Source organism: Condylura cristata, unplaced genomic scaffold (assembly GCF_000260355.1).
Source record: "Condylura cristata isolate star-nosed mole 26May11 unplaced genomic scaffold, ConCri1.0 scaffold00003, whole genome shotgun sequence".
Classification (NCBI taxonomy): Eukaryota; Metazoa; Chordata; class Mammalia; order Eulipotyphla; family Talpidae; genus Condylura; species Condylura cristata.
In genome coordinates, this window is record NW_004567104.1 from 75,270,711 (window position 1) to 75,297,203 (window position 26,493).

The 26,493-nt window shown below is 53.6% G+C and overlaps 1 protein-coding gene across 1 annotated transcript in view; it reads right to left on the reverse strand.

Moving 5' to 3' along the window:
- HLCS (holocarboxylase synthetase (biotin-(proprionyl-CoA-carboxylase (ATP-hydrolysing)) ligase)) overlaps positions 1-26,493 on the reverse strand; it is a 143,621-nt gene that overhangs the window by 106,760 nt on the left and 10,368 nt on the right. Inside the window, exons 4-6 of the mRNA XM_012730896.1 lie at positions 17,479-17,641; positions 15,933-16,894; positions 11,725-11,907 (exon numbers count right to left, since the gene is read on the reverse strand). Coding sequence (XP_012586350.1) covers positions 11,725-11,907; positions 15,933-16,894; positions 17,479-17,641 — 1,308 coding nt within the window. The remainder of the gene's footprint in view (positions 1-11,724; positions 11,908-15,932; positions 16,895-17,478; positions 17,642-26,493) is intronic.

Genomic DNA, 26,493 nt, shown 5'->3' on the forward strand with positions numbered 1-26,493 from the left:
TGGTTTTATTTCAAATAAAGAAACAAGCCCAGGGCCGCATGGAAACGGGGTGCCTTCCTTAGCAAGGCCAAAAAGCAAAACATGAAATGCACCCCACTCTGTGATGAACTTGCACTCAGTTCTGGGCTTTGCTTTTGACTGTCATAGCATCTTTCCAAAAACCAGCTTCATCAGGAAAACATGGCCAAGCGCTCGCCTGACACCAGGTGAGGACCACGGGGGGGGGGGGGTTTCTTTCAAGCCCTTTCACAGGATATAATCCCTTTTAATAAAAGTTGGGGACAGAGGCCCTCCCTGGTGTGCAACGGGTTAGGGCACAGCACTGCAAACCAGCTGCAGCTGCTTCAGTGCGAGTTAGATCCCCGGCCCCAGAGGTGACCACATGGCAGCAGACCTCTCCTGTCTCCCCGCTGCTCCCCCCAGCATTGTGCTTCCTAGATCTGCCTGTTCTGCTCCCCACTCTGTCTCTGGTGAAATCTCTCACCGACCCTGCACCTCTGGCCTGTACCCCAGTTCTGTGTGCATACATAAATAAATCTTTAAAAAAATAAAAGTTTGGGAGAATGAAGGGGCTGGCCCCAGAACATGACTCCAGCCCCTGTGGGCTCAACATTCACTGTGTATTTTTGTTCGGCTGTTCATTCTGGAATCTCCAAAGGCCAGTGTTTTTTAAGAAAGGGGAAGGGAGGAGAGATTAGGGAGAGGTGGAGGACAAAGACAGATGGGAGGGAGAGAAGAGGAGAAAAAGGAAATGAAAGAAAAAGGAGAGAAAATACCCCAGGGAATGAAGGGGACTGAGATAAAAAAACACTTAGCGATAAATACAGCAAGCTTAAAGTAGGAGGTCTATGAAGTACCAGAACGGTGCACACCTGTCACCTTTGAGAATTAAATGTCAATGTTGGTGGAAGCAAGTACTGCAAAAAAGTACTAGAACACTAAGTAAATTAAAAAAAATAAAATAAGTCAAAAACCAAAACCAGCACAAGCACCTTTGACCTTCCACATCTCGGTGGGCTCTCAGCGACCCCCTGCCCTTGCCGGCCCGCACCGAGGCCCTCTGAGTACCGGGGTTGCCTCCTCCAAGGCCCAGATCCTGGACAGCCCCAAGGGCCGGCCTCCCCCACGCTCACCCAGAGCCGGGCGAAGCTTCCGGTCGCCACGCCATCGCGTGCCCCTGGCGACCTGGGGCTCTGACGGCAAAAAGCACACGGGGGCATCAGAGGCCTCCATCAGAGCCAGGCTTCGCATCGTACCTGGCCGGAGGGCCACGTCGCCCTCAGAGGCCCGGAGGCTTGCGCGACCCGTTTGAAGCCGGCTCAGGAGCTTAACCAGGCGGACATCCCCCCAGGGTGAGCTCATCCCCCCGCTGACAGCAGCCCCGCAGGGCCAGCGGCATCAGGGTCTGGCCTGGCCAGCGAGCTGCGGGGCCAGGGGTGTGAGCTCACAGCCCCATGGGGGTGCGTCGCACATGAAGTGTTTAGGCTGCGTGGAAATCTCTAAAAAGCGGCATCCTGTCGTTCAAAAGTAGGGAAAGGATACGAGACTTCATTTTAGAAGGGCAAGCAAAGAATGCCAGGCAGGGAAATACCTTTGTCTGGAAGTCATCCCCTTCCTAAACATTGCGCAGCAAGCCCCTGGCCTCGGAGGATCACGGCTTTGGCCATGACGCCAGGCCCTCCTGCCGCCCGCCTGCCGCCCGCCTGCCCAGGGCCTCCCAGACGCCAAACGCCCTCTCCACACACCAAATGCCGGCAGTTGTGGCTGCACGGGAGAAACTGCTCCGTGCGGCAGAAGCTTCTAGAAGATGCTGCTCTGGTTCACATGGAGGATAAAACACAATGGCGGTGGTTCCCCTTGAGGCCGGGTTTCAAGGGGCACAGTGTGCACCCCTGCGCCGGAGGCAAAGAGCAGGACCCCGAGAGGCGCTGCGGCCTCAGAGCCGGGCCAAGCTCCCAGCCGAGGCTCGGAGGTGCGCTGGGTCCCCCCACAGCAGAACAATCTGGAAACAATCTCGGGCAGCTGCTCTCATCAACAAACTGTTTATTGTAAGAAAGTGGCTGGGTCAAAGGCCACACATCAAGCCGAACCGAAAGCCCCGGAGCCGAGTTAGCACGCGGGGCCCCGAACGAGGCCAGCGCCCACGGAACCCGGGCCTCGCTGCGCTGGCTCGTGACGCGCGGGTGGGTGCCTGTCGCTGTTTCCAGAGCAGCCTAACAGAGGCCCAGAGATCAGCTTCCCAATCACCTCCCGGGAAAGCCACAGCGGCTTTTATCTACACATTGCTAGCTGCTTCCTCCCGGCGTCTGTTCCGTGAGCCCCGGGCCACGCACAGCCCCTCTTCACACACATCTAGCAGGAAGCCAGAGCGCTGACTGGTAGGAGGTGTAGACCGGGACTGTTTTACGGTAAGTGTGGGACTGGGTTATGCCCCCCGCAAGTGTTCTAAAACACCCCCGGGTGAGAGGCTGAGTGCTGGCTTCTTCCAAACCCCACAAGAGAAGAGGACGGGGAAGGAAGATGGAGCAGAATGGGAAACCGAGGCAGAGGGATGAGCCTGGTTCATTCCAGCATGTTCTGTTGACTTCTCCAGGGCACGTTCTCTCTTACTGAGTATGCAGCTATTGAGAAGCAAGAAAATATGTTTCTTAGGTACAGGGAAAGAGATCCGCTACCAATGCAGATTCGTTCATTTTCTGCAAGAATGTATGTCCAGACTGTTCTGCTGTGGGGGGACCGAGCACCCCTCACAAGCCGCCTGCTTGGAGGTGTGACCCCGCTATTTTTGACGAGCCACTCAGCAGAATCACTGTGGTGAGTGGGTGCCTGGAGACACGGGTGCATCCCCACCGCCCTCCGCTCCCAGGATAGGAGCCCAACGTGGTAATTTGTCACAGCACAGGAGCCAGCAAGAAGACAGTAACAGGGCTGTGTTTATTCAACAGCTGATTCAAAGCATAAATTAATAAAAATGTTGTTTGTGAAAAGGAGGCTGTTATAGCTCCCATTGCTCATTCTCACATTAACAGTAAAATTAATTTGTAGAAGAGTCTGAATTCAATAAAGCCAAAACCAAAACATTTTTGCTGTGCTTAAATTAACTTAAAAGGTACCGATCGATGATCTCAATGGTTTCAGTACACACGTGAACATGGTGATAATAACAGATCCTAGTCAAGGAATGCAGCCTAAGGCGCAGCCTTTCCTGTCTACCAGGAAAAATGTTCTGCGTCTAGTTGCTTTGCTGGGAGCAGCATAAACCCTGCCGCATCCTGATGAGGTGTGACAGGTCATCTGGTCTACCACTCCCGGCAGAACGGAGCGGTGTGATGGGAGGACACATCGTCCCTCGAAGCATTCCGTGGACTACAAAAATGACCATGTGTTGAAGCATTCCGTGGACTACAAAAACGACCACGCGTACTGAAGTTTCCAAGGAAAGCGACTGTCCAGATTGCCAAAGGCAGACGGTGTCTGGGTCCACGCCACTACCAGCAAGAGTTTTAAATATACCAAATCACATCTGACATTTTTGTTTAAAAGGCGGGTTTCCTTATTTATTATTAAAAATGGGAATGGGATTAGTGGGCCATCACTCAATTACACTCTAAAATAACTATGGCACATAGGATTCATTTTTGCTTAAAGACAAGAAAACAACTTGTCAAAAACTTTCCTGTGGCATTAGAAAAGCAACCCTTTACAAGTTTTTTTTTTTAGAAGAATATTTGCTTTTCTTTCAAATTTCCAAACTGTCCTTTGTCTACAAGAGACAAGCAGGTTTAAAGCTTCTGGTGTGTGACAGCAGCCACATGTCCACCGGGAGTCAGCCGCTCCGGCACCTGGTGATGGGGCCGCTGGCACCTCAGTCTGGACTGCAGGGAGCCCCGGCTCGGGGTCGGGACTGCAGGGAGACCCGGCTCGGGGTCGGGATTCCGGGGAGACCTGGCTCGGGGTCGGGACTGTAGGGAGACCCGGCTCGGGGTCAAGACTGCAGAGAGACCCGGCTCGGGGTCGGGATTCCAGGGAGCCCCGGCTCGGGGTCCGGACTGCGGGGAGACCCGGCTCGGGGTCGGGATTCCAGGGAGACCTGACTCAGTCTGGATTGCAGGGAGACCGATTTAGAGTCTGGACTTCAAACTCAGGCAAGATGTTAAGGGGACGGTTGGTGCTGGCCATCACTCCTACCTCCCCACACCTGACACTCACAGAAAAAATGTCCAACATTGTTGTAAATCTCCATGCAGCAAAGAGAAAGCACATTTCCTAGTCAGCAAACCTAGAAATTACAACCTCAATCTCTCATCCTCAGAGGCAAATGGAAAAAGGCCTCTCTCCAAAGGAGCCTTTCAATAATCATACAGCATTTTCTTGAAGGTTTGATTTAAATTAAAAAAAAAAAAACTATGAATTTCAACATGTGTCAATTATACATATACACATAATATATTCTATGTCTACAATAACACATATAACCTATAACATAACTCATATATATAATCCAAATGGCAAAGATGCAAGTCAGCAATCAAAACAAATAATTTCAACACTGAAAAAAAACATGCTTTTTAAGGACTAAATTATTTGCATTTTAAGCCATGCATGTTTCTCCACTGATCAAACTTGGCTTGCGTTTGAGAATTTTTTCACTAGAAATCGTATCTTCCAAGATCAACAAGGGCCAAAACTATTGTCTAAAAGTCCAACATTTCTTGCACTGATATTATTAAACAGAAGCCTGAAAACACTGTCGGAAAGAAAACTACTCACAATACAAGCAGCGGGGTAATGTAGGCATGTTCTAGAAACACCCAGCACCTGGAAGGGAGTGCGGCCAGCCCCAGCATCCCCAGGGCGCAGCGGGGAGCCCTCAGCCCTTCTCCTTATCTCCAAGAGACAGAGACTGGTGGACAGACAGACAGACAGACTGATTACCTGCTGTCAAACCGGACACCAAAGAGTCTTCCCTAAACAGACCCAGCACGCCCGGGGCTCAGGCCTGGGCCCCGAGTCTCTGCCCTCCTGCTCAGGCGGGAGAGGGAAGGCCAAGCCAGCTCTGAAACACTATCAACATTTTTCCAGGAAGTGCAAGCATGGGGCAGCATTCTCCAATTCTGAGCCTATCGGGAGGGAATGCACTTCCCTGAATTCACATCCCGGAAATCTCCAGTCCGACATTTATCAAACGGTACTGGGGCCCACCCCAACATTCCTGAGCGCGCAGGGCAGGGCGCTCAGGGTTTCCCAGTGAAGGGGTGCGGACCCCCACCCCGGCCCAGGCTCTGCCCCCCACCCCCAGACCCTCCACTGGTCCCCTGTGGGCTCACTCCCGAGCCCGTGGGACGCAGCCGTGGGAGCCCAAAATCTGCCTTCAGACCTCTCTGGAGACAGCTTCAAGCGCTCCCGGAGCCCGGGCCCAGCCTGTGCCATCACACATGGCAGCTATTAGGCCACGGCTGCTGCGGAGACAGAGTGCTGGTCTGCAGGATATTTTATTCCAAAGGGCCTGTTTCCCATCCACAAAATTTGCGAGTGTGTCAGCAGGAGATATGCATAGTCTGAGGAAATAACCACCCTGCCTAGATGGGCTCACGACCCCCAAGGAACTGGGCAGCAAGCTGTGCCTCTGGCTGCAAGACCTCACCCCTTCCCCAGGCCCGCAGAGGGAGCGAGGGCGAAGGAGCCCGCGGAGGCCACCTGGGCCTGCTGCCCTGGAGCACAGCAGCCTGGCCCCGCCCCAGCGCAGAAGCACCAACTGCAAAGGGGTCACGAGTTTGATCCCCAGCCAGGGAGGGACCCCAGGGCGCAGCAGCCCTCTCCTGTCTCCCCGCTGCTCCCCTCAACAGTGGGTTTCATCTGTCTGGCCGCTCCCCACTCTGTCTCTGGTGAATCCTCTCACCCCCTGCACCTCTGGCCTGCACCCCAGTTCTTGCATAAATAAATAAATGTTTAAAAAAAATAACCAGCAGCTGCAAAGCCCCTGGCGCCCAGAGTAAAATAAAGGGAACTAAGGAAACACGCCACGCTGTCTCTCGCATTTCACGTCGAAACCCATCCCAGCGCCTCTGCCGCCGGTATTAAGTTTGATAACAGGAAGCCAGTTAAACAAAGGACGTCCAGTGTAGGTGAAGGGTGAAGGAAGAAAGAAAGGAGCGAACGAGGGATCTGAAAGCTCCCGAAAACACGCAGCCCCATGAAGCTGTGAAAGGTTCGCTTTAATCTGCCAGCTGCCGGTGAGGAGTAGCCGGCGCCCGTCAGCCGCATGTCAGAAGCTGCTCCCTGCGCACCTGGAACACCGCTTCTCTCTGAGCTGGCGTCTCCGAAAATTATTTTTTAGAGTAAGACGAAAAGTTTCCTTCTCGCTGTACATCCAGGATTCGGAACTGGGATTAAAGGCGGGGGGGGGGGGGAGCAAAGCTCTTTCAGGCGGCCAATTCCTCCTTGGCTCAGGAAAAGGCCTGATGCCTTCACCCCCAGCTTGCGGTGGGGCGGGGGGGGGGGGTGGCCTGGAGCCTCCTGCGCCCCCACCCATCAGAGCCGTGGAGACCCCCAAGGGCCCAAGAAGCTGGGGAGACACCCCGTTACGCGCGAAGCCGGCTGTGAAGATGAGAAAGCCCTTCTCGTGTTCCAGGGTCTTCCACAGCAAGGCCCGATGTTTGAGATGCAGAGGCCAAGCGGAGAAGGCGGGGAAGGAGCATGTGGTATGGCTCAGCCCCAGCCTCTTCAAAAAGCAACCGACATCAAAAGTCAAAGTCGCTGGGGGGGGGGGAGGGCCACACTAGTTTACAAATATCAAAACTACCCTTCCCGTGACACCTGTTTTGGGGTGGGGTGGGGGAGAGGAAAAGTCTCACAGCAACTAGTCTGGGGTTGAAGCAAAAGGACATTTTCATGCCAGCTGTTGTTTTTAAGCACAAACTGCATCGAACGCTCCCACACTACCGAGACCACACTCACACTCGCGCACACGCTTGCATGCACACACTCACACTCACACACACTCACACTCTCACACACACTCACCTTCATACACACCCTCACACACACACATGTACACACACACCCTCACACACACTCACACACACTCACACACACCCTCACCCTCACACACTCTCACCCTCACACACATTCACACACCCTCTCACACACTCACACACACTCTCACCTTCACTCACACACACACACTCTCACACACACAGGCCCAGGTGCTTTAGCACCAAGCCTGGGGTCAGTCCTGGGGCCATCACATCCTGCTCCCAGGCAAAGCGCCCACAGGTCTGCTGGGCTGGTCCCAGCCACTCCCGCCCCCCCTCTGGCCCTCTCCACAGCCCCGCCCCCAGGACACCCCAAGAACTTCAGCTCTGTGTTTTCCCCAGCCACCTGGCTGGCCTCTGAAGGTGTGCACAGTCCTCCCCTCCCCCTGGGGCTCCCCCCCACCCCACACCCCTTGCTGGGTGGGAGGGGACAAAGGCATCAGCTTTGCTAAGGAGGCAGCAGCTAGTTCCCAGACTTATGCACATCTGCCCCTGCCCTCTCCACATACCCCCCCAAGGCTCCTGCAGCCCCCCCCCCACCCCTGCCACCTCTCTGGCAGAGGTAAAAATGGAAGCAGAGCCCAGGGAAATGGAAATAAGAGGAGAGTCTCTCAAGTGGCCTGTCAATTCTGCAAGGGTAGAGGCTAAATCGGTGTGGCTCACACACTCCCACCCCCACAGGAGGGCAGCCCTGCTAAGCATGTCTCCACCAGGGCAGGGGGTCCAGGAGGTGGCGCCCCCAACCCGGAAGCCTTCGCCACCATGACCTGCCGGGAGGGCTGGCCGGGGAGGCCTCTGAGAACAGCCCAGCAGTCACCTGCGCGCCCCGTGTGGGCACCAGCATGGTGAACGGCCCCGCAGGACCCTCCAGAGTGGACAGGCAGGGGAGGCCGAGCCACCGCCTGCACCCTGAGCCGGCCACGAAACCCAGCCACACACGGCCACGCAGGAACGAAGCCAACAGCCTCAGCGCAGCAGTTGGGGTGCCGAGCGGTTGGGGTGCGACAGGGTTCAACCCACGTGAGCAGAGACCGCTGCGGGAGTCCCTGAGGTCTGACGCTCGGTTCTGTCCACTCATGGGATACCTAAAGTCCCATGACACAAAGTCATTTTTTTATTTGTTCAGTCACTGGCTTTGTTCATTCCAAAAATAATACGTGGTCAAACAGAGTACGTGGAAAATGCAAAAAAAAAAATCTAAGCCAATTCCAATCCCCCCTCGGCCTATATCCCCAAGAGCACAGTGTGTCACGTTCCCTTCCAGCCCTTCTCCCGTGGACAGTGTGTGGCCTTGCGTGCACGTGTGTCCACCGCCGCTGGACACAGGGCATCGTTCTGAGGCCTGGGCGTGGTGGCCCTCGGTCTGCTCCTGCGCAGAGCCAGCGTCTGGGTGGGTCCTGCACTGGGACACCCCGAAGTCATGGTGGCTGCGTTTTACGAGGCCAAGCTGACCCCATGGGGCTCAGTGCAACAGTGTCCACACATGGCCCGGGACACGCCGGCAACTGGCCACTGGGCTGGCTACAATCCTACTTGGATCAGAGGCCCTGGTGCCTCCTCCCAGCCTGTGCGCTCAGGGGCAGAGCCAGAGCCCGGCCCCTCCTGGCAGGGGGAGGGGAGGCCGCAGGGGGAGGGTAGCAGCAGCACCACAGGGGCCTGCAGCTCAGGGTACCGGGCTGCTCCCTCCCCGCCCACCCACTGGGCCCCTCATTCGCAGCCTTTGTTGAATGAAAGAGCAGTATCAGCTGCGGAAGCACTGATAATTTCCAGCAGCCCAAAGGACGGCCCACCAGAATGATGGGAGGTCACAAATACACCTCATGGCGGTGAGGGAGGGGAAATTCAGTCTCCAAAGAACAACTTCACCCTGGCAGGCTGGTCCCGGGCAGCCTGGCTCGCAGCGACACCGTGTGGGGAGACACGGGACCCCGCCGGTGCAGCATGGCGGGGAGCAGCTGCCGGCAGGAACCCAGGGAGGGAGGGATGAGCCTGGGGTGGGCTGGGCCGCAGAGTGGGGGCCACCGGGCCAAGGCCCCGCCCGCCCAGGGCACTTGACTCCACGGGGGCACTGAGACCTATTAAGGCGGCCGGGAAAGAAAAGCAAACAGAAAGAACCACCCAAATCTACAGACAACCCGTGGCCAGGCCGATACAGAGGCGACCCCACGCGGATGCGGAAGTGGCCGGCTGCCTCGAGAGAGCAGCGCAGTGAGGCGCTTACACCTGCTTCCCCTGGAGAATGTGGCTCCGGGAACGTTCTGGAACCCTGGCTCCTCCCATCTCCCCCCACAGCAGCTCTCAGACAACAACCACCAGGATCTTGGGCTCCCAAAGCAGAAGCGAACGCAGCAGGGAGCAGTGGGGAGGACAGGGTCCAGGTGGGCACCTGCAGGTGAGTCGGACCCCAGGGAGGACTCAAGCGAGAAGCAGCGACTCGTGGCAATGACTCTTCCCAAGCCATCAGGCGGAGGCGCTCCGGAGGCTGGAGTCAGGCCGAGGCGCACACGTGTACAGAGCAGCTTTGGCTTTAACCCTGTTGCAGTCTCCCGTAGCCAAGGTGTGAGTGGGGGTGACCATCACCCCCCACTTCGCCCTCACACGCTGGAGGACGAAACCAGGAGCGCCCACGGGGCATCTGGGCTGGTAATGGAGGCTCAGGCACCCGGTCACACCCGCCTGTCAGCGGCTGGGGCCACCCCTCCCGGGGCGAGGCCAGGGCCCCAGCAGTAGCCCGGGGTCTGGGGTGCAGAGGCAAGGCCAGGACACCCTGGCCTGCCTAGCTCCCTGGCCTCGGAGCAGGCTGCAGCCTCCTCGCCTGGGAAAGAAGGAGGGGTCGCAGCCCCTGGGGAGCAGTGACCCCACCCACCCACCCTCATGCTCTGCCCAGCCCCCGAAGATGGGGATGCAAGCAGGTTCTCGGTAGGAGCTTTTCTGTAAGTCACAAGATAAAAGGGAGGTTTCTCCTTCTATTAACTAAACAGGTGAAACGGACAGAAATGAGCTGAGTTCCCAAGAGCGTGGTGCCAGCCAAAGGCACCCCCCTAATTCCCAGGGGCACCACTCAGCGCAAGTTGACCCAGCACTGTGTGGAGAGAACAAAATACAAGAAAAGTCCCAGGCCCTCCCGGTGGCGCGGGCTGGAGCGCTACACTGTGGAGCTGAGCCAAGCGGGGACTGCTTCAGCGCGAGATCGATCCCCACCCCAGAGGAGACCCCGGAGGTGACCCACAGGGCGCGGCAGACCTCTCCTATCTCCCCGCTGCTCCCCTCGGCAGTGGACTTTGTAGATCTGCCTGTTCTGCTCCCCACTCCGACTCTGGTGAAGCCTCTCACCACCCCCCAAACTCTGGCCTGCACCCCAGTTCTGTGTGCATAAATAAATAAATCTTTAAAAAAGAACAGTTCTCAAATGAAAAGCATCATCCATTGCTATATTACATTAACAGTTCAAGCATTACCTGGAGTCTGTAGACAGCAGGCACTTGTTAGGCACTTTATACACTTGTAATTTATTCAATAATATAATGCAGAATTAGGCAAGATAGCATATTAAAATGTGTAATATAAACTCAATATTAACCCCCAAAATATATACTATGTGACATATACATCACGCACTTCTATATTAACTAGACCTGTGCTATATTACTATATCATGGCCAAACATGACTGTATATTATACAATATAATTATCTGTAACATGTATAAAATATAACTGCATATTAGACACAGATTAATTAATATACTATTAGTAGGATGTTAAATATAGATTCATAAGTGAAATAAATGAATAGACCGTGAAATGAATACATAAGGCCAAGAAGGCAAAAGCAGAGCAACAGAGCTCAGCACTGACAACGCGGCTTCCACAGGCTTTCGGCATCTTGAGCCCCGAGCGCTCCAACAACCCTGCGAGGCGCCCGGTGCTTACACTCATCTGTCTTCTCCGAACGAGCACAGCTCAGCCGGCTCCGGGCTCCGCTCTGGCCACCAGGGCGCTCAGTGGGACCCGAGGTCCTCCTCTTGCAGGAGCACGGTCAGGGTGGGGGGACATGGCGTGTTCTTTTCCCGAGAAAGCAGGTCCGGTTAGCACTTAGCGCCGCCTGGACGCTGGGTACCTGCCGGAACTGCACGGTCACGCGACACACGAGGCACACACAGACACAGACCCTGCGACGATCTGCCACGACAAGAAGCGGACGGCACGTGGGGCGCACGGGGGCGGAGCCTCGGCCAGCAGGCGGCCCACAGCGCCCACAGCAAAGGGCCAGGAGCCCTCCTGAGTGCATTCCCGGCCGCGTGGGCGTCTCGGAGACAAGACCAGAAGGTCTGACGGGAGCCCAGGGCCACGAGCGAGACGGGAGCCATTGCATGGAAGAACCAGCGAGAGCTGCCCGCCCAGAGACTGGCTGCGAAGGTCCAAACCCCGTGATCTTATTCCCAACAGGACCCTGACACCTAAAACAGGGGCCCTTTCGTCCCTAGAAAGGAGAGCCAAAGGTTCAGACTCCTTGGAAGGCCCCAAAGTCCCCCCCTTGCCAACCACGGTCAGCCCGCAGGAGGCCCCGGGGCCAGGCCGGTGTCTGAAGCAGACACAGAAAGTCACCCTGGACGTCCAAACTGGACCCTCAATGGGGGGATGACTGCGGCGAGGGTCCCGGAGAGGCCCGGGGGCCTCCCTCACACTCACCTGCGTGGCGCACAGCAGGTGAAGCGGTGTTAAGGCAGGCAGGTGTCCAGCGTCACAGCTCAGGCCGAGGGTCGTCAGGATCTCCTGGAGCACTTCGTATCGCCGGGTGTTGCTGGCTTTGAGCAAGTCAAAGTCTTCCTGCGTGCGCACGAGGGCAGAGCCGGGCGGCAGCTCCAGGTGCACCTGTGGCGGAGACGTGCCTGTGAGCCCGGGCCCACGACCCGTCGGCTTTTCTGGAAACTTGACCACGGACCCTTCTAACTGCCAAGCATGTCAAACTCTGAACTGAATATATCTGAGAAGCGATGACGAGCCGTAAGAAGATGCAAAGGAAAGCACTGGACTCCCGCCCCCTGGAGCGGGGACCCTGCCCGCGCCGGTACCCTGGGTGGAGGCGCGTGCTGGGTGCCAGGCGTCACTGGCCCCGAGCACCTGCGGGGTCCCCAGGAAGGCACTCAGGGCGTCTGCTTTAGTCTCTCTTGCTTTTGCAGAGTGAACTGTGGGTTCCAGTGGCACAGACGCCCCACCCCGTCTAGGGGAAAGCAAAAGACACAGGCTGTGAGCAACTCGAAATCTCTCAGTTCCCACCCAAGGGTACCGGGCCAGACATACTGTGCAGATGGCAGAGTGGGTAAAAGCGCCCTGAGATCATGCTCAGTGAAATAAGCCAGAAAGAAAAGAAAAAATACCAGATGGCTTCACTCATAAAGGACCAGGGGGGTAAATAACAATATTAGGCCCTCCCTGGTGGCGCAGTGGGTTAGAGCGCAGCACTGAGAAGCTAACGCCACTGCAGCATGAGTTCGATCCCCGCCCCGGAGGTGACCCACAGGGCGCGGCAGACCTCTCCTGACCCGCCCGCTGCAACCCTCAGCAATGTGTTTCAGTCCATCAGTCTTCCTGCTCTGCTCCCCACTCTGTGAGTCCTCTCACCACCCCTGCACCTCTGGCCTGTACCCCAGCTCTGTATGCCTAAATAAATCTTTAAAAATAACAACAACAACAATAATAATAATGATAATGATAATAATAATAACGAACAACTATATACCAGAGACATTTTACAGGGGTGGAGTGCGGAATGGGATCAAAAACGGTGCGGGGGGAGAAGTGTGCTGGACTATGGTGATGGCACAGGGGTGATTTGGTGATGGGAAGCCCACGGGGATTACAACTGAGGTGGAAAAGGCACAAAATGATGTAAAAGTAAACTATTACGTTGTTTTTGAAAATATATATATACATATATATATCAAAGTAAAAAAAGTGCCCTGAACAGCCCTGGGCAGGGCGGGAGAGGGGCCGCCCCTGGCCCAGCACGGCGGTTCCCCGGCAGGAGGGGACACGCCCGAGGCCTCCTCCTCTGAGGCGTGTCCCACAGAGACGGGGTCACCGCCGCAACTCGGCTTCTTCCAGATCCAGTCTTCTGGGGAGAAGTCAGAATGCAGAAAGGAAGATGCCTTAAGGTTTACTGACAGGTGAAACAGAGACAAAGCAAAACACAGACAAGGCGCTGGCACTGCCAGGGGAGCGGAGGTCGGGTGAAGGGTGAGGGCACAGGCAGGGGAAGCCAGACAGCGGGATCCTGGTGGCGCGTCGGGGTGCGGAGAGAGCGTGGAGCCCCTGAAACCCACAGTGCGCTAAACCACGGTTACTTCGACTCCAAAAAATTAACCAATAAAGTTTCATTTTAAAAATGAGACAAAAGACTCTCTGGCCAAACTAGAAACATCTCCAGTCACAACAGGGCCGGGAGGTGCTGCCACAGAGGTGTGAAGGCCGGGTCTGCCAACACCCTCCAGGCCCAGAGGGCTGCACCCCAAATCACAGGCCCGGCCCGAGCGTGCGGGTGCACGCTGAGAAACGGCCATCCAAGCAGCACAGCCAGGCCACTGAGAGGGAAAGTCAGCTTGTCTCCCATCACGTGCGAGACCACCTCCGGCCGGCTCCCCAGCCCTGGAAAAGAAAGCCAGCCAAGCCTCGGGTCCTGCAGGGCGGGCGGAGCGCAGGGAAGCAAGCAGAGCCCTCCACGAGGGCGAGGGCGCCCGCTCCTCCTCACTGCTGGGCCTCGGCTCACTGGGCCTCCGCCCACTGGGTCACAGCCTACTCCAGTCACGGCAGACGAGAACGATGAAACTGAACAGGGAGGAGGACGGTAAGCGGCCTGGGATAACATCTTGGGCTGCTCTGGGGGGTCGGCACGAGGGGGGGTGAGCGGTGATGCAGGGCCCAGGAGAAGACGGGGCCCTTCCTGTGGAGACTGGAAGTCCCTGAAAATCAAAAGTGGTGTTCTAAGCCTCCGAATCCGATTTTTGAAGCTGCATCAGATTGCTTTTCCTACGGCGCTGCAGGCGGTATCGAATTTTATGACAGAGCTGGGGTCACTTTAAATGGGGCAGCCAGCAGCTTTGCGGTATCGCCCAAAGAAGTGGATCACAACAGTGCCCAATCGATTTTCCAGTAGGGTCTGTGCACGGGGGAGGGACAACTCACCGTGCGAAACTGAAACACAGCTCTCGGAAGTCGGGTTTCGAGGTGGATTTTCTGAGAATGCATCGTTAGTTACCGTAAGTGCAGAGGGAAAGAGAGATGGCCCAGTTGTAGGCACCCAAAACTCACACGTGAGGCTTGTGACCGGCAGGCAGCCTGCCCAGGTCAAGCTCATCATCTGTCCTGTGTCCAGATTTCTTAATGATGCGTGTCATTAAGTGCGAGGGGCTTGAGGACACAGAGTGGGCTTGAGAATAGAAAAACCGATCTACACCCCTCGGACAAGGTCCGGTCATGAGGCCCTAGTCACGCCGCTTCTAGAAGGGATGGCAAGAGACAGTCTGTGAAGTGAGAAAACGAAACACGAGGAAACCATTCTCTAACTCGAAGATCTCTGGAGTAAAACAAAAATCCTTACACTCCTCCTGGGAGTATTCTGGGCAGAACACCTACCTCTACCTAGCTACACTCATGAGGTCAGCAAGGCCTCGAGGGTCCATCTGCACTCAGACACCGCCCTGAGGCATTACAAGACTTTCAAAGCACAGGAATCTGGAAGTTTCTCCTGCTCCCATTGGCTCAAACAAAAAGCCAAAAAAAATAGGGCCCTTCCTGGTGGCAGCACCATGAAGCTGTCCGCAGCCACTGCAGCAGGAGTTCGACCCCAGCCAGGGAGGGCCCAGCAGAACCCTCCTGTCTCCCCGCTGCTCCCCTCAGCAGTGGGTTTCTGCAGATCCACCTCTTCTGCTCCCCACTCTGTCTCTGGCGAATCCTCTTACCCCTCTGCCCCCAGCACCTCTGGCCTGAACCCCAGTTCTCGTGTGCATAAATAAATACATTTTAAAGAAAAAAAGCCAAAAGGAGAACGGTGGGAAAACAGACCAGGTGAGCCGAGGCTCCCTGGCTGGGAAGCTGCCAGTTTTCTTCCCTGAGTAACTACGCACCTCACCCCAAGCTGCGCCAATCTGTATCCAGTGACATTTCCCCAGAGTCTAGATTTTTTTTTTAAGATTTATTTATTTGTTCATACAGAACTGGGGTATAGGCCTGAGGTACAGGGGCGGTGAGAGGCTTCACCAGAGACAGAGTGGGGAGCAGAACAGGCAGATCGACGAAGTACACTGCTGAGGGGAGCAGCAGGCGGGTCAGGAGAGGTCTGCCGCGCCCTGTGGTCACCTCCGGGGCAGGCGGGGTCTGTGGGTCACTCATGCAGAAGTGACTTTAGCTTCTTAGTGCAATGCTTTAACCCGCTGCGCCACCAGGGAGGGCCAGAGTCTAGACTTTAACACGAGAAGTCGGAAGGGAGAACAGCCTGAGGTGCCTTCCACCACTGTGGCCCACGGGCTCCCTGCTCTCCACGATCACCTTCTAACAGAAGGGTCACTGATGTTGGGGCTTCCCCGCCTGGGGCTCTCAAATCCTTCACATTTAAGGAAAGCTCAATTCCAGGGGCCAAGGGGAGGGGGCGGGTTTGGAAAGACACGGCCAGTGCGCATCAACACACGAAGAACCTTCCGCCTCGGCCCTGGCTCACCAGCCGCCCGACCCCACGATGCCTCGTCTCCTTCCTCTAACACGTGTAATTGGTAAGGCAGGATATGCGTGCCCTGAACTCGCAGCCCGGGGTCAGCAGTGGGCCACACTCTCAGATCCTATCAGTGCCTGAACGCAAATCCCTGCCGGAGGCCCAAACTCGGGTTCCGGACCCGGGCTCGTACCTGACAGAGAACAGCTTCTCCTCCACACGTCCCGTAAGGCACTTGCACAATCAGCCTGTCCTCGTCCTCACTGTCCAGGCGGCCCTGGAGCCGGCCCAGGCCGGGCCCCTCCCCGGGGCCCTCTTCGTAAACACAGCCACTGCCCAGAACACGGAGCTTCACCTTGCTCTGGTCGGCTTTGGAGAAAACCAAGTTCTGGACAGTGTCCTGCAAGGCTTCCTTGCTTGTCACCTGCAAGCCCCCAAAGGTGAAGGGAGAAGCGAGGCCCAACACCTTCCCGCCCTGGGAAAGGTAGGCCAGGAACTTCTGGTGCAGGTCTTCAGCGATGGCCTCGCCGGTGGCAAGGACCAAGAGCAGACAGTTGTCCGGCCACGGGTCTTGGAGCGCACTGTCCCTGGACAGGTGGTAGAGTGTGTAGCAGTCAGGCTCCACACAGTCGGCCAGGAGAGACTGCACCTGCTGGAACCTGCCCAGGGCCTCCTGGGACTCAGAGCCCACGTACACCAGGATGTTGGGGGCCTTTCCCGTGATGTTGACTCTCTTCCCTCCCCTCTCCGGGCAGATGGCATCAGCAATGCCCTCCAGGCGGCCATTGCTGTAATCATAGGGAAGATCTGGAATGTTCTCTGCAGACGCAAACTTGACGGACTCGATGGTGCTGTTCTCAAGCTCCAGACACTCGTGGCAGCTGGACAGATGGAGGTGGCAATGGCCGGTGGGGCCCACGCCCTGCTTGCTCTCCCCGGCTGGCTCGCTCCCAGGGGCACCCCCGGCGCCCGGCCTGCCCTGGGGCTCATCTGTGACCCCGTGCTCCATCGGCTCATCTGTGACCCCGTGCTCCATCGCGTCTGGCTGGGGCTGACTCTTCCCTGAGGCTGTGGGGCTCAGCGGCAGGGTAGCAGCCTGCGTGTGTGAGGCCTGACCCTTCAGCTTCTCGAGTGTGGAATCCTGCAAGTGCACCGCTGAGGCGGGAACAGAACAGACGGTGGGTCACTTCACAGCCCCGCGCAGCTCACACCCCTGGCACCCTGCACCCCAGCTCCTGTCCCGAGCACTCCCTGCCTTAATCAGTACCCAAGAGGAGGGCCCTTTCCGACACCTTTTCCCTACAAACCCCAAAACTTCAATTCCTACTTGACTGGTGGGGAAAAGTGAGGCTCAGTGGGGTGATGCCACAGATTGACTCCCAATTTCACTCCGGGGTGTCAATATGGGATGGTGAAGCTAGCAAGGGGCATACCCAGGGTGTGTGCACGCATTTATTTCACCCAAGGTAGCGCAGAGTAAATGGCTGCTAGACTCTTGCTCAACGTGTGGAGACCTCAGCTGGTGTCGGGGTGTTCAAGATTTCAAAAGCATTCAAGGTACAACTCAGGGAGAAGCACTTCAAGAAAACCCAAACACATTTATGAATTTTATGCCACTATGGTGAAGCCAAACTTGTTCACTGAATTAAAATGAACAAGTAAGCTCTGCCTCCAAGTCACACCAAACAGGGGTGCTCAATCGTCCCCCCACCAGCATCCTGCTGCAGATGGTCACTTACAGATGATCTTCTGGGGGGCCAGTCCATGGGCTATCTGGAGTCTCTCTTCCAGGAACGCCACCCCCAGCTTGCTGAAGTCATCCACACTGGCTTGGGCAATTAACTGATAAGGCTCCCCAGGTCTGCAAGCTAAGGGCAGGCAGCAGTCTGACCACTTGACAATCTGAGAAAAAGTGGGTGAGAGACCAGTGAGAAGGTGCATCTTAAAGCAACTAGCAGCAACAGATGTTGGCGAGGATGTAGAAAGGAACTCTCCCGCACTGCTGGTGGGAACGCAAACTAGTACAACCACTATGGAAAACTGCTACATATGGAGCTTCCATGGGTCCCAGCAATCCCACTCCTGGGTATCTACCCAAAAGACACAAAAACATGAATTCAAAAAGACACCTGCACCCTCATGTTTATTGCTGCTTTATTTACAACAGAAAAGACATGGAATCAACCCAAATGCCCAAAAGCAGATTAAAAAAATGTGGCACATAGAACCTCCCTGATGGCGCAGTGGGTTAAAGCACAGCACTAAGAAGTTAAAGCTACTTCAACATGAGTTCGATCCCTGCCCCGGAGGTGACCCACATGGCGCGGCAGACCTCTCCTGACCCGCCCGCTGCTCCCCTCAGCAGTGTACTTCCTCGATCTGCCTGCTCTGCTCCCCACTCTGTCTCTGGGGAATCTTCTCACCAACCCAGCACCTCTGGCCTGTACCCCAGTTCTGTATGCATAAATAAATAGATCTAAAAAAAAAAGATGAGTACATATACACAATGGAATATACTCAACAATCATAAAAGATAAACACATGCCTTTTGCAGCAACACGGATGGAGCTGGAAGGGATCATGCTGAGTGAGATAAGCCAGAAAGAAAAGGAAAAATACTGGATAGTTTCACTCATAGCAGGAGTATAATGGACCAGGGCGGGGGGGAAATAATAAACAGCCATATACCAGAGGAATTCTATGGGGGTGGAGTGGGGAATGGGATCAAAAATGGGGGTGAGGGTGCACTGGACTATGGCGATGGCACATGGGTGATCTGATCTGGTGATGGGAAGCGCAAGGGTATTGCAACTGAGATGGGAAAGGGCACAAAATGATGTCAAAACAAACTGCTATATATTATTTTAAAAAAAAATAGTGGGTGAGAGAAGAGGAGGCAAAAGAGAGGTTGAGGCGCCTCTCAGACAAGCAGACGGCAGCCCTCCCAGCAGCTCCACACCCCTCAGCCGGGCGTGGCGGGATGCCACCACTCCTGAACCGAGTTGTTCTGGACCCGCCTCCTCCTGTCAGCCTGCCAAGGGGCGCACCAGGCTTCAAATACACCTGCTCTCACTTCAAAGTGTGTGAAGTCCCAACTGACTGACTGTCCAGGAACCCAAAGGGAAAAGGGCCGTTCCCAGACGCGGGGGAACATGTAAGTCCCAGCTAGGTACACGTGCAGTAAACCAGAACAAGTTGATTTTTTAAAAACTTGCCCTTCAGTAACGGGGAGTTGAAAAAACAAGTCCACAAATGTCCGAAGCTTTATAATGTAACCTGGAAACCTGTTTTTCTTTTTTTATTATTAAGATGTATTTATTTATGCACAAGAACTGGGGAACAGGCCAGAGTGTGGGGGGTGAGAGGATTCACCAGAGACAGAGTGGACTGCGCAGGATATGGACGGAAATACCCTGCTGAGGGGAGACAGGAGAGGTCAGCCGCGCTCTGTGGGTCACTCCCTGGCCCAGGATCAAACCTGAGCTGCAGAGGCTATGGATAGCTTCATAGCGCTGCGCTTCAACCCGCTGCACCGCCAGGGAGGGCCCGAGACCAGTTTTTCTGCCGCGTGGTCCAAACCCGAGGCTCAGAACTCCAGGGGCACAGATGCATCTCCAGCACGCCCCGCCCTCTGGAGCTGCACCCCGGGATCAGACGTTTCCGCACACTCCCCCAGGGTCCTCCAGCCCTGAGCTTCTAGTGCCTGGGACTCTCAGGCCTCCTGCAGGTCCTTTTCTCATTTCCACCACAAGAGGGCTGGAGAAAATGAGAGCAGACAAAGCAAAAATGGGTTTCGATGGAAGAATTGGGGAGACACAGCTGAGAGGCACCGCTGGGCTAAGAGTCTAGCTCTGGGCCACTGGGGGCCTGGTCTGTGTGCAACCCAGCTGTTGGCGCTGACTGTCCTTCAGCGAAGCTCAGGTCTCTGAAGTGATCGCTTCCTCACTGCCTCAGCTTCCTCTCATAAAACAGGAAGGCTGATTTTGTTATTACTACCTAACATCTTTTTTTTTTAAAGATTTATTTATTTATTCATACAGAACTGGGGTACAGGCCAGAGATGCGGAGGGTGAGAGGATTCACCAGAGACAGAGTGGGGAGCAGAACAGGCAGATGGACGCAGTACACTGCTGAGGGAGCAGTAGGCAGGTCAGGAGAGGTCTGCCCCGCCATGTGGTCACCTCCGGGGCAGGCAGGGATCGAACTCATGCAGAATTGGCTTAAGCTTCTTAGTGCTGTGCTTTAACCCGCTGCGCCACAGGGAGGGCCCCTAACATCTTTTTTTTAAAAGATTATTTTTAATTTATGCACACAAGAACTGGGGTGCAGGCCAGAGGTGTACAGGGTGAGAGGACTCACCAGAGACAGAGTGGGGAGCAGAACAGGTGGATCTACTGAAATGCACTGCTGAGGGGAGCAAAGGGTGGGTCAGGAGAGGTCTTCTGCGCCCTGAGGGTCACTCCCTGGCCAGGGATCAAACTAGTGCTGCAGTGGCTGCCGATAACTTCATAGTGCTCAGACTTAACTCCTGCACCAGCAGGAAGGTCCCAATAGCTAAGATCTTAAACCAGAACTAATTACTATCTTAATGCCCAATAGTAAAAGCAGTGGTCTTATAGGCTTGTCCCGTTAATGAGATTCATAATCCCCCAACAGAAAGCTGGAGGAGAAAAACTTCTCAGAGAATGCAAGGTGCTACATTTTGTCATTTTTAAAACAACAGTGACTAAATCTTTTCCTAAAATATCATGAAAGACTCCCCCACTTCCCCCCAATTTTTTTCTCAGTGATATACTGCCCCCAAATTCATAATTATAGATGATTATTTTGAATCTCGTTTTTTTTACATTCATGGGATAGGTTTTTAGAAATCAAGCTGAAAACAATGAATATGTGACAGAGAAAATGCATAAAGCATCTTAAAAACACCAGGATGCGCAGGTAAGGGAGAACCGCCGGTGCCGGGGTGAATCCGGAGCGCACACTGGCTAGAAAGGCTCCCTGCAGCCAAGTTATCTCCGCTCTGAAGGTCCTTCCTTGCTCACCCTGGAAATCTGAGCTTTAAAAGTTGAGGTCCAATCATGTAAAGATAGACAGATGAGTAGAACAGACAGATGATAACAACAAACATACACTGATGGTCAAGTCGTTATTAGACAGTTCCCAAGACAATCATCTTGGGAATCAACTTTTCAACAAATGCTGGTACAGTTGGATGTTAACTTGCAAAAGAGTGAAGCTGGGTCCCTATCCCATTCTATGTAAGGCGGTTACAAAAGTTCACTGGAATCCAAATGAACACCTCAGTGGTTTCTCAGCTAGACACCAAATGTACAACAAGCAACAACGAAATACAGGTCAATTTCATCAAAGCAAATCTGTACCTCAAAGGATGCTATCAAGGAAAGAAGATACCAGAAACCTAAGCACCTGAGTAAAGTAGAAATAGATCATGAGTAGCAACAATTTACTTAACTGAGAAACTGTAACTTTTATATTACACTGAATGTGACTTTCTTAAGTCAGATAACTGAGATGTAAACTGTTATGCTCAACATTCAACAATTCATTCATCTTCCTCTTCATTGCTGCCTCTAACTATAGATTCTAAGGGATCAAAACTCCATTGCCTGCATACAATGGAGACACCGTAAGGATAAGTAACCAAGGTTTTCCAGTGATGACTGGTTCTATTCCTCACACATAAAAGTGCTCATTTTCATCCTGCTTTGAGGGGAGCTTGCAGCAGAAAATTTAGGAATTGGCAAACTCTGACCACTGTGAGTTGTATTCCTTCTCTAGGATGAGCTGTTCATTCAGAGTGAATTGCCCTCCACATGCCCCTCTTCATAACCAACCATTAACTGGCTCCAGCAGCATTTCTGGAAACCTGAAGAACTGACTGTGTCACATGCCTAAGAGGACACCTGCCAGGGAAGCTGGTCACCTTGACTCCCACAGCTCTGCATGCCTGCCTTCTGGACTGGCTGGCGGTGGAGGAAGGAATGATGAACACCGTCCTGAAACCTGGCTATGGGAACGTCAGGAGGCAGGAGCCAGAGGTGGGGTGGAATGGTTAACAATCTTTACAGCAAGCAATCCTAACTACAGAAAGAGGGAGGGGTTCAACCAAGACCAGTGAAAACATTCACCTAAGAACACGACCCTTTGCTCTGGTGACATGGAGGTGCCCTAAAATGCCCACCTGTGTCTATGCAGGTATCTCTTTCCTAATGCAACCTTCCTGTGCAAATCCTGCCCCACAATACACCTGCTATCCTGTGATAAACCTGGTGTGTGACTGAACAGGAAGTGGCTGAAATCTCTGTTCAGAGGGAACCCAAGAATCCCACTCACTGAGCCCAACACTCTTGAATCATTAAATATTGAGAAAATACTTTTTGTTCTACAAACACTTTCATTAAAATGTTGGGGAAATTTCAAGTGTTTTCTAGCATTTGTGGATTTCAAGCTTTAATATGCCATTAAAAGGATATTGCTTTCGGCACTCCCTGGTGGCGCAGCGAGTTAAAGCACAGCACTAAGAAGCTCAAGCCACTTCCACATGAGTTCGATCCCCGCCTGTCCCGGAGGTGACCACATGGCGTGGCAGACCTCTCCTGACTCGCCCGCTGCTCTCCTCAGCAGTGTACTTCATTGATCTGCCTGTTCTGCTGCCCACTCTGTCCTGGTGAATTCTCTCACCCTCTGCATCTCTAGCCTGTACCCCAGTTCTGTATGAATAAAATAAATAAATCTTTAAAAAAAAATAAAGGATATTGCTTTCGATGTAAAAAGTGCTCAGTATCTTAAAGTTTTATTTCTTAAAGTATTTTACATATGTAAAACAACTTATATCAATGTACTTCCTTCAGAACAGTTCAATTTTCAGTTGTTTGGTAAAGCAAAATTACCCAGTGTCAAGTTAGCAATACAGTAATAAACAGAAATACATTTCCATAATTTTAAAAAAAGGTAAGTGAAAAAGTCCATTAAATGGGAAAAGAAATATTTCCAAGCATAAATATATATACATGTGTATATACATATATATATATGAGACTTAGATCCACAGTACACTCAACAATAAAAAGACAAGAACACAACTTTAAAATGTGCAAAGAATTTGAACAAGTACTTTTCAAAACATCCAAGTGGTCAATAGCACTTAAAAATACAACCATTATCATTAATTGTTACGGAAATGCAAATCAAAACCTCCATGACGTCCTTCTTCCCCAGTAAGATGGCTATCACCCGAAAGATGGACAGCAGCAAATGTCTGAGAAATTGGTATCCTCTACATTTCTGGCAGGATCAGCATAGGGGAGACAATTGTCCCAGTAATTCCACTTCTGGGTAGTTACCTACAAGACTTTAAAACATATGTCCATGGGGCCCTCCTTGGTGGTACAATGGGTTAGGACACAGCACTGCAAGCTGGCTACAGCCCCAGAATGCAAGTTTGATCCTGGCCCCGAAGGTGACCCCCCAGGGCACAGACCTCTCCTGGCCCACATGCTGCTCCCCTCAGCAGTAAGCAGTATACTCCGTTGATCTGCCTGTTCTGCTCCCCACTCTTCTCTCTGGTGAATCCTCTCACCACCCCTGCACCTCTGGCCTGTACCCTAGTTCTGTATGCACAAATCAACCAATCGCAAAAAAATAAAAAAAGAAAGTGAGTGTTCTTTTGGGGATAAGGAAAATGTCCTAGAACTAGACAGAGGGAACATTTACCAATTTTCAGAATGTACTAAAAACTACAGAATTGTAACTTACACTGTGAAAGGTAAATTTTATGTATGTGACGTCATCTCAATTTTTAAGACAAAAAGGAATCAAGGCTGTTTGCCTGTCTCCAGTCTTCTAGGGAGCCTAGTTAGTAAAAAGACTCAAAATCAACCTCAACTTCAAGTGGAGCTCTGTGAGCTAATAGCTGTGTGACCCCAGCAAGTCACCCCACCTCTCTGTGCTCGGGTTTCTGTTGCCAGAAATGCCAGGTCCTGCTGCCTGTCACTACCAAAGCCAATGAGCAGAGACAAGGACTGAATCTTTAAAAAGCAAGTTTATTTAGACAGCTGGGCAGTAAACTGAGAATGGTGGGCACATCACCTTGAAGAAACCATTCTTCCATCTCATTTCGAGCTACCCTTTTTCATAATGAGCTAGACAAAGGCAGTCAGTCATAAGCAAACAGCCCACAGAAGAGCCCATTACAATTGCTGTTTCTGGTATTTGTCACACTCAGCCCCAGTTTGTTATCAGCATCCCAGCTAGCTCGACCCTGGTATATTTGATAGCATCAATGTCCAGCTCTCCTTCAGGCATCGCTGGGGCAGGACTCTCAGTTCAAAGTAAAAGTTTTAAAGAGAAGCCCGTTGGTCATGCAGTATGTACAAGCAGTCATGCATGAGCAGACTCCCATGCTAGCCTGCCCTGCCCTTCCTCCCCAGCCCCCCAACCATTTCCTGTCTGCAAGGTGGAGATAAGAACTCCTATCAGAGAAGGATCCATCTCTTGGGGCGGTGCACAAACTTCCTGGGCCACCAGGGGGCGCACTTACCATTCTAAAACATGGCTTCCTTACAGCGCAGGTTCTCAGTAGGAACCCCATCATCTCTAGAAGGGCAAAAATTAGTTCTTGGGGGTAAAAAAAAAAAAAAAAAAAAAAAAAAACCTTAGCTATCACAATGGCTTCCAGTAGTTCATTCCTGTCCTTAGAATTACAAAGCAGGGGAGAGGGCTGAGACGCCCTGTCTTAAGAGGGACAGGGAACGGATGCAGGCCTCTGTTCTCCACAGGCTGAAGTCCACTCATCAGTCTAGGGGTGAAGAGAGAGGAAACCTCAGAGTGTTCTTTCTGGAGGGAGCTCCAGGTTATCACCGCCCACCACAGTGAGGAGGAGTCACCTAGAAACATCTGCCTTTAAAACCACACCTGACCTGGATAGGAGGGAGGATAATGCAGCCAGTTCCAGCTCTGGGGAAGGAGGAGAGTGCACCCCTCAGGGCATGAGAACCGAAAATAACCACCACGCAGGCGCAGGCGCTAACTTTCCAGATGAGTGCGAGTGGAAGCAGCCCCATCCCTGTATCAGTCTGTCTCCGAGGCAGGCAGGCTGGCTCCCTGCCCAGCGGGTGCTGGCTGGGCTGGCTCCGGGGAGCGGAGGACTCCATCCTCCACACCTTCCAGGAGAGAAGCGGGAGGGAGATAAGGAGCAGGGAAGGGCAGGAAGCGGCCAGAGAACAATGGACACAGCCCAGATCGAGTTTCTCCCCTGGCCAGCTGCTTCCTCACCTAAGTGCGTTTCCTTTTTCTAGGAACAGGCTTGGGAGCCACCAACCATGCAAACTCCACCAAGCAAGAAACTCCTCCTCGCTGGGAGCACAGATCAAAGCAAAGCGGAGTCCCTGACACAGGTCCAGGGTGTTTGCCATCCGGTGGCTAAAAGCAAACAGGGCCCTTCACGTTTGCACTTCATGATGGAAACAAAGGGCAGGGAGAAAGGGGACGTCCAGCACAAGGCTTACTCACAGAGATCAAAGCTAAGAGCCCATGGGCGCAGGGGTCTCCACTTCCAAATGCCCTGTGGAATTCCCTCCCCGGGCAAGCTGTCCACTTGACGCTGCATCGGTGACGCAGACCCCCATGGACTCTGCCCTCAAGTGAACACACGGGACCAGGCGGAGGACGCCGGGCACAAGGCACAGGGTTAGATCAGCGCCTCTGCCACCTGCCGTCCCGAGGCCCTGCTATCCTGCGGCCAACATCAGCGACCAGTCAGGAGGTTGCCGGACGTGTCCACTACGTAAGCCGGTTCCCCCAGACTCGGCCAACCGTGAGTCTAGAGGTAACTGATGTATTTGTGGATGAGGCTAACTGTACATCCAGAGACTCGAGAAAAGCAGACTGACCTGACCCAAGCAGTCGGAGGCCTCAGGAGAAGAGACAGCCCCCCCCAGGAAAGGAGGCGCTGCCCCCAGGCTCGGCATCAAGTCCAGGTCTCCAGCTACCAGCCGGCCCTGGGGAGTGAATTCAACTCCACCATCATGCTGACAGCAGTTGCTGCTGAATCAACTTCTCACAAAGAAGTAAATACTACGAGAGAGAACACACACCACATGGGCCTCAGCGCCCCAGCGGGTGCTAGCTGGGGCAAGTCTCCAGTCAGACAACAAAGCTGCTGGCATTTGGGGTTCGCATCCTTCCTCTTCCAAACCCAGATAATTACACGACAGGGTCTGTTTTAATTTCTGATAACACATTGGGTGAAGGAGGGCCAGACACATAGAAATGTGCAGAATTCAGGGATCTCCCTAGTGGCGCAACAGGTAACTGTGGCTTAGCACTACAAAGCTGTCTACAGCCACGGCAGCACGAGTTCGATCCCCGGCCAGGGAGTGACCCCCACGGTGCAGCAGACCCCGCTGTTCCCCCGCTGCTCCCCTCCACAGTGTACCTTGTCAACCTGCCTGTTCTGCTCCTCACTCGTCTCTGGTGAAGCCCCTGCACCTCTGACCTGTACCCCAGTTCTATATGCACAAATAAATTTTTGGAAAAAAAAAAAGGACGTGGCCCCGAGGCACTTTTCAGAGAGGCAAGTTGGAAAGCAGGTGGCAGAGGGAAGGGCATCGCCACTCTGAAGCTGGAACAATGAGCCGCCCCAGGAAGAAGGGGCGAGGGAAGCTGTCCAGACAGGCAGGCACTTGAGGGAGAGGCAGTCTCGGCATTTTAATTTTCTCAACACCTGAGAG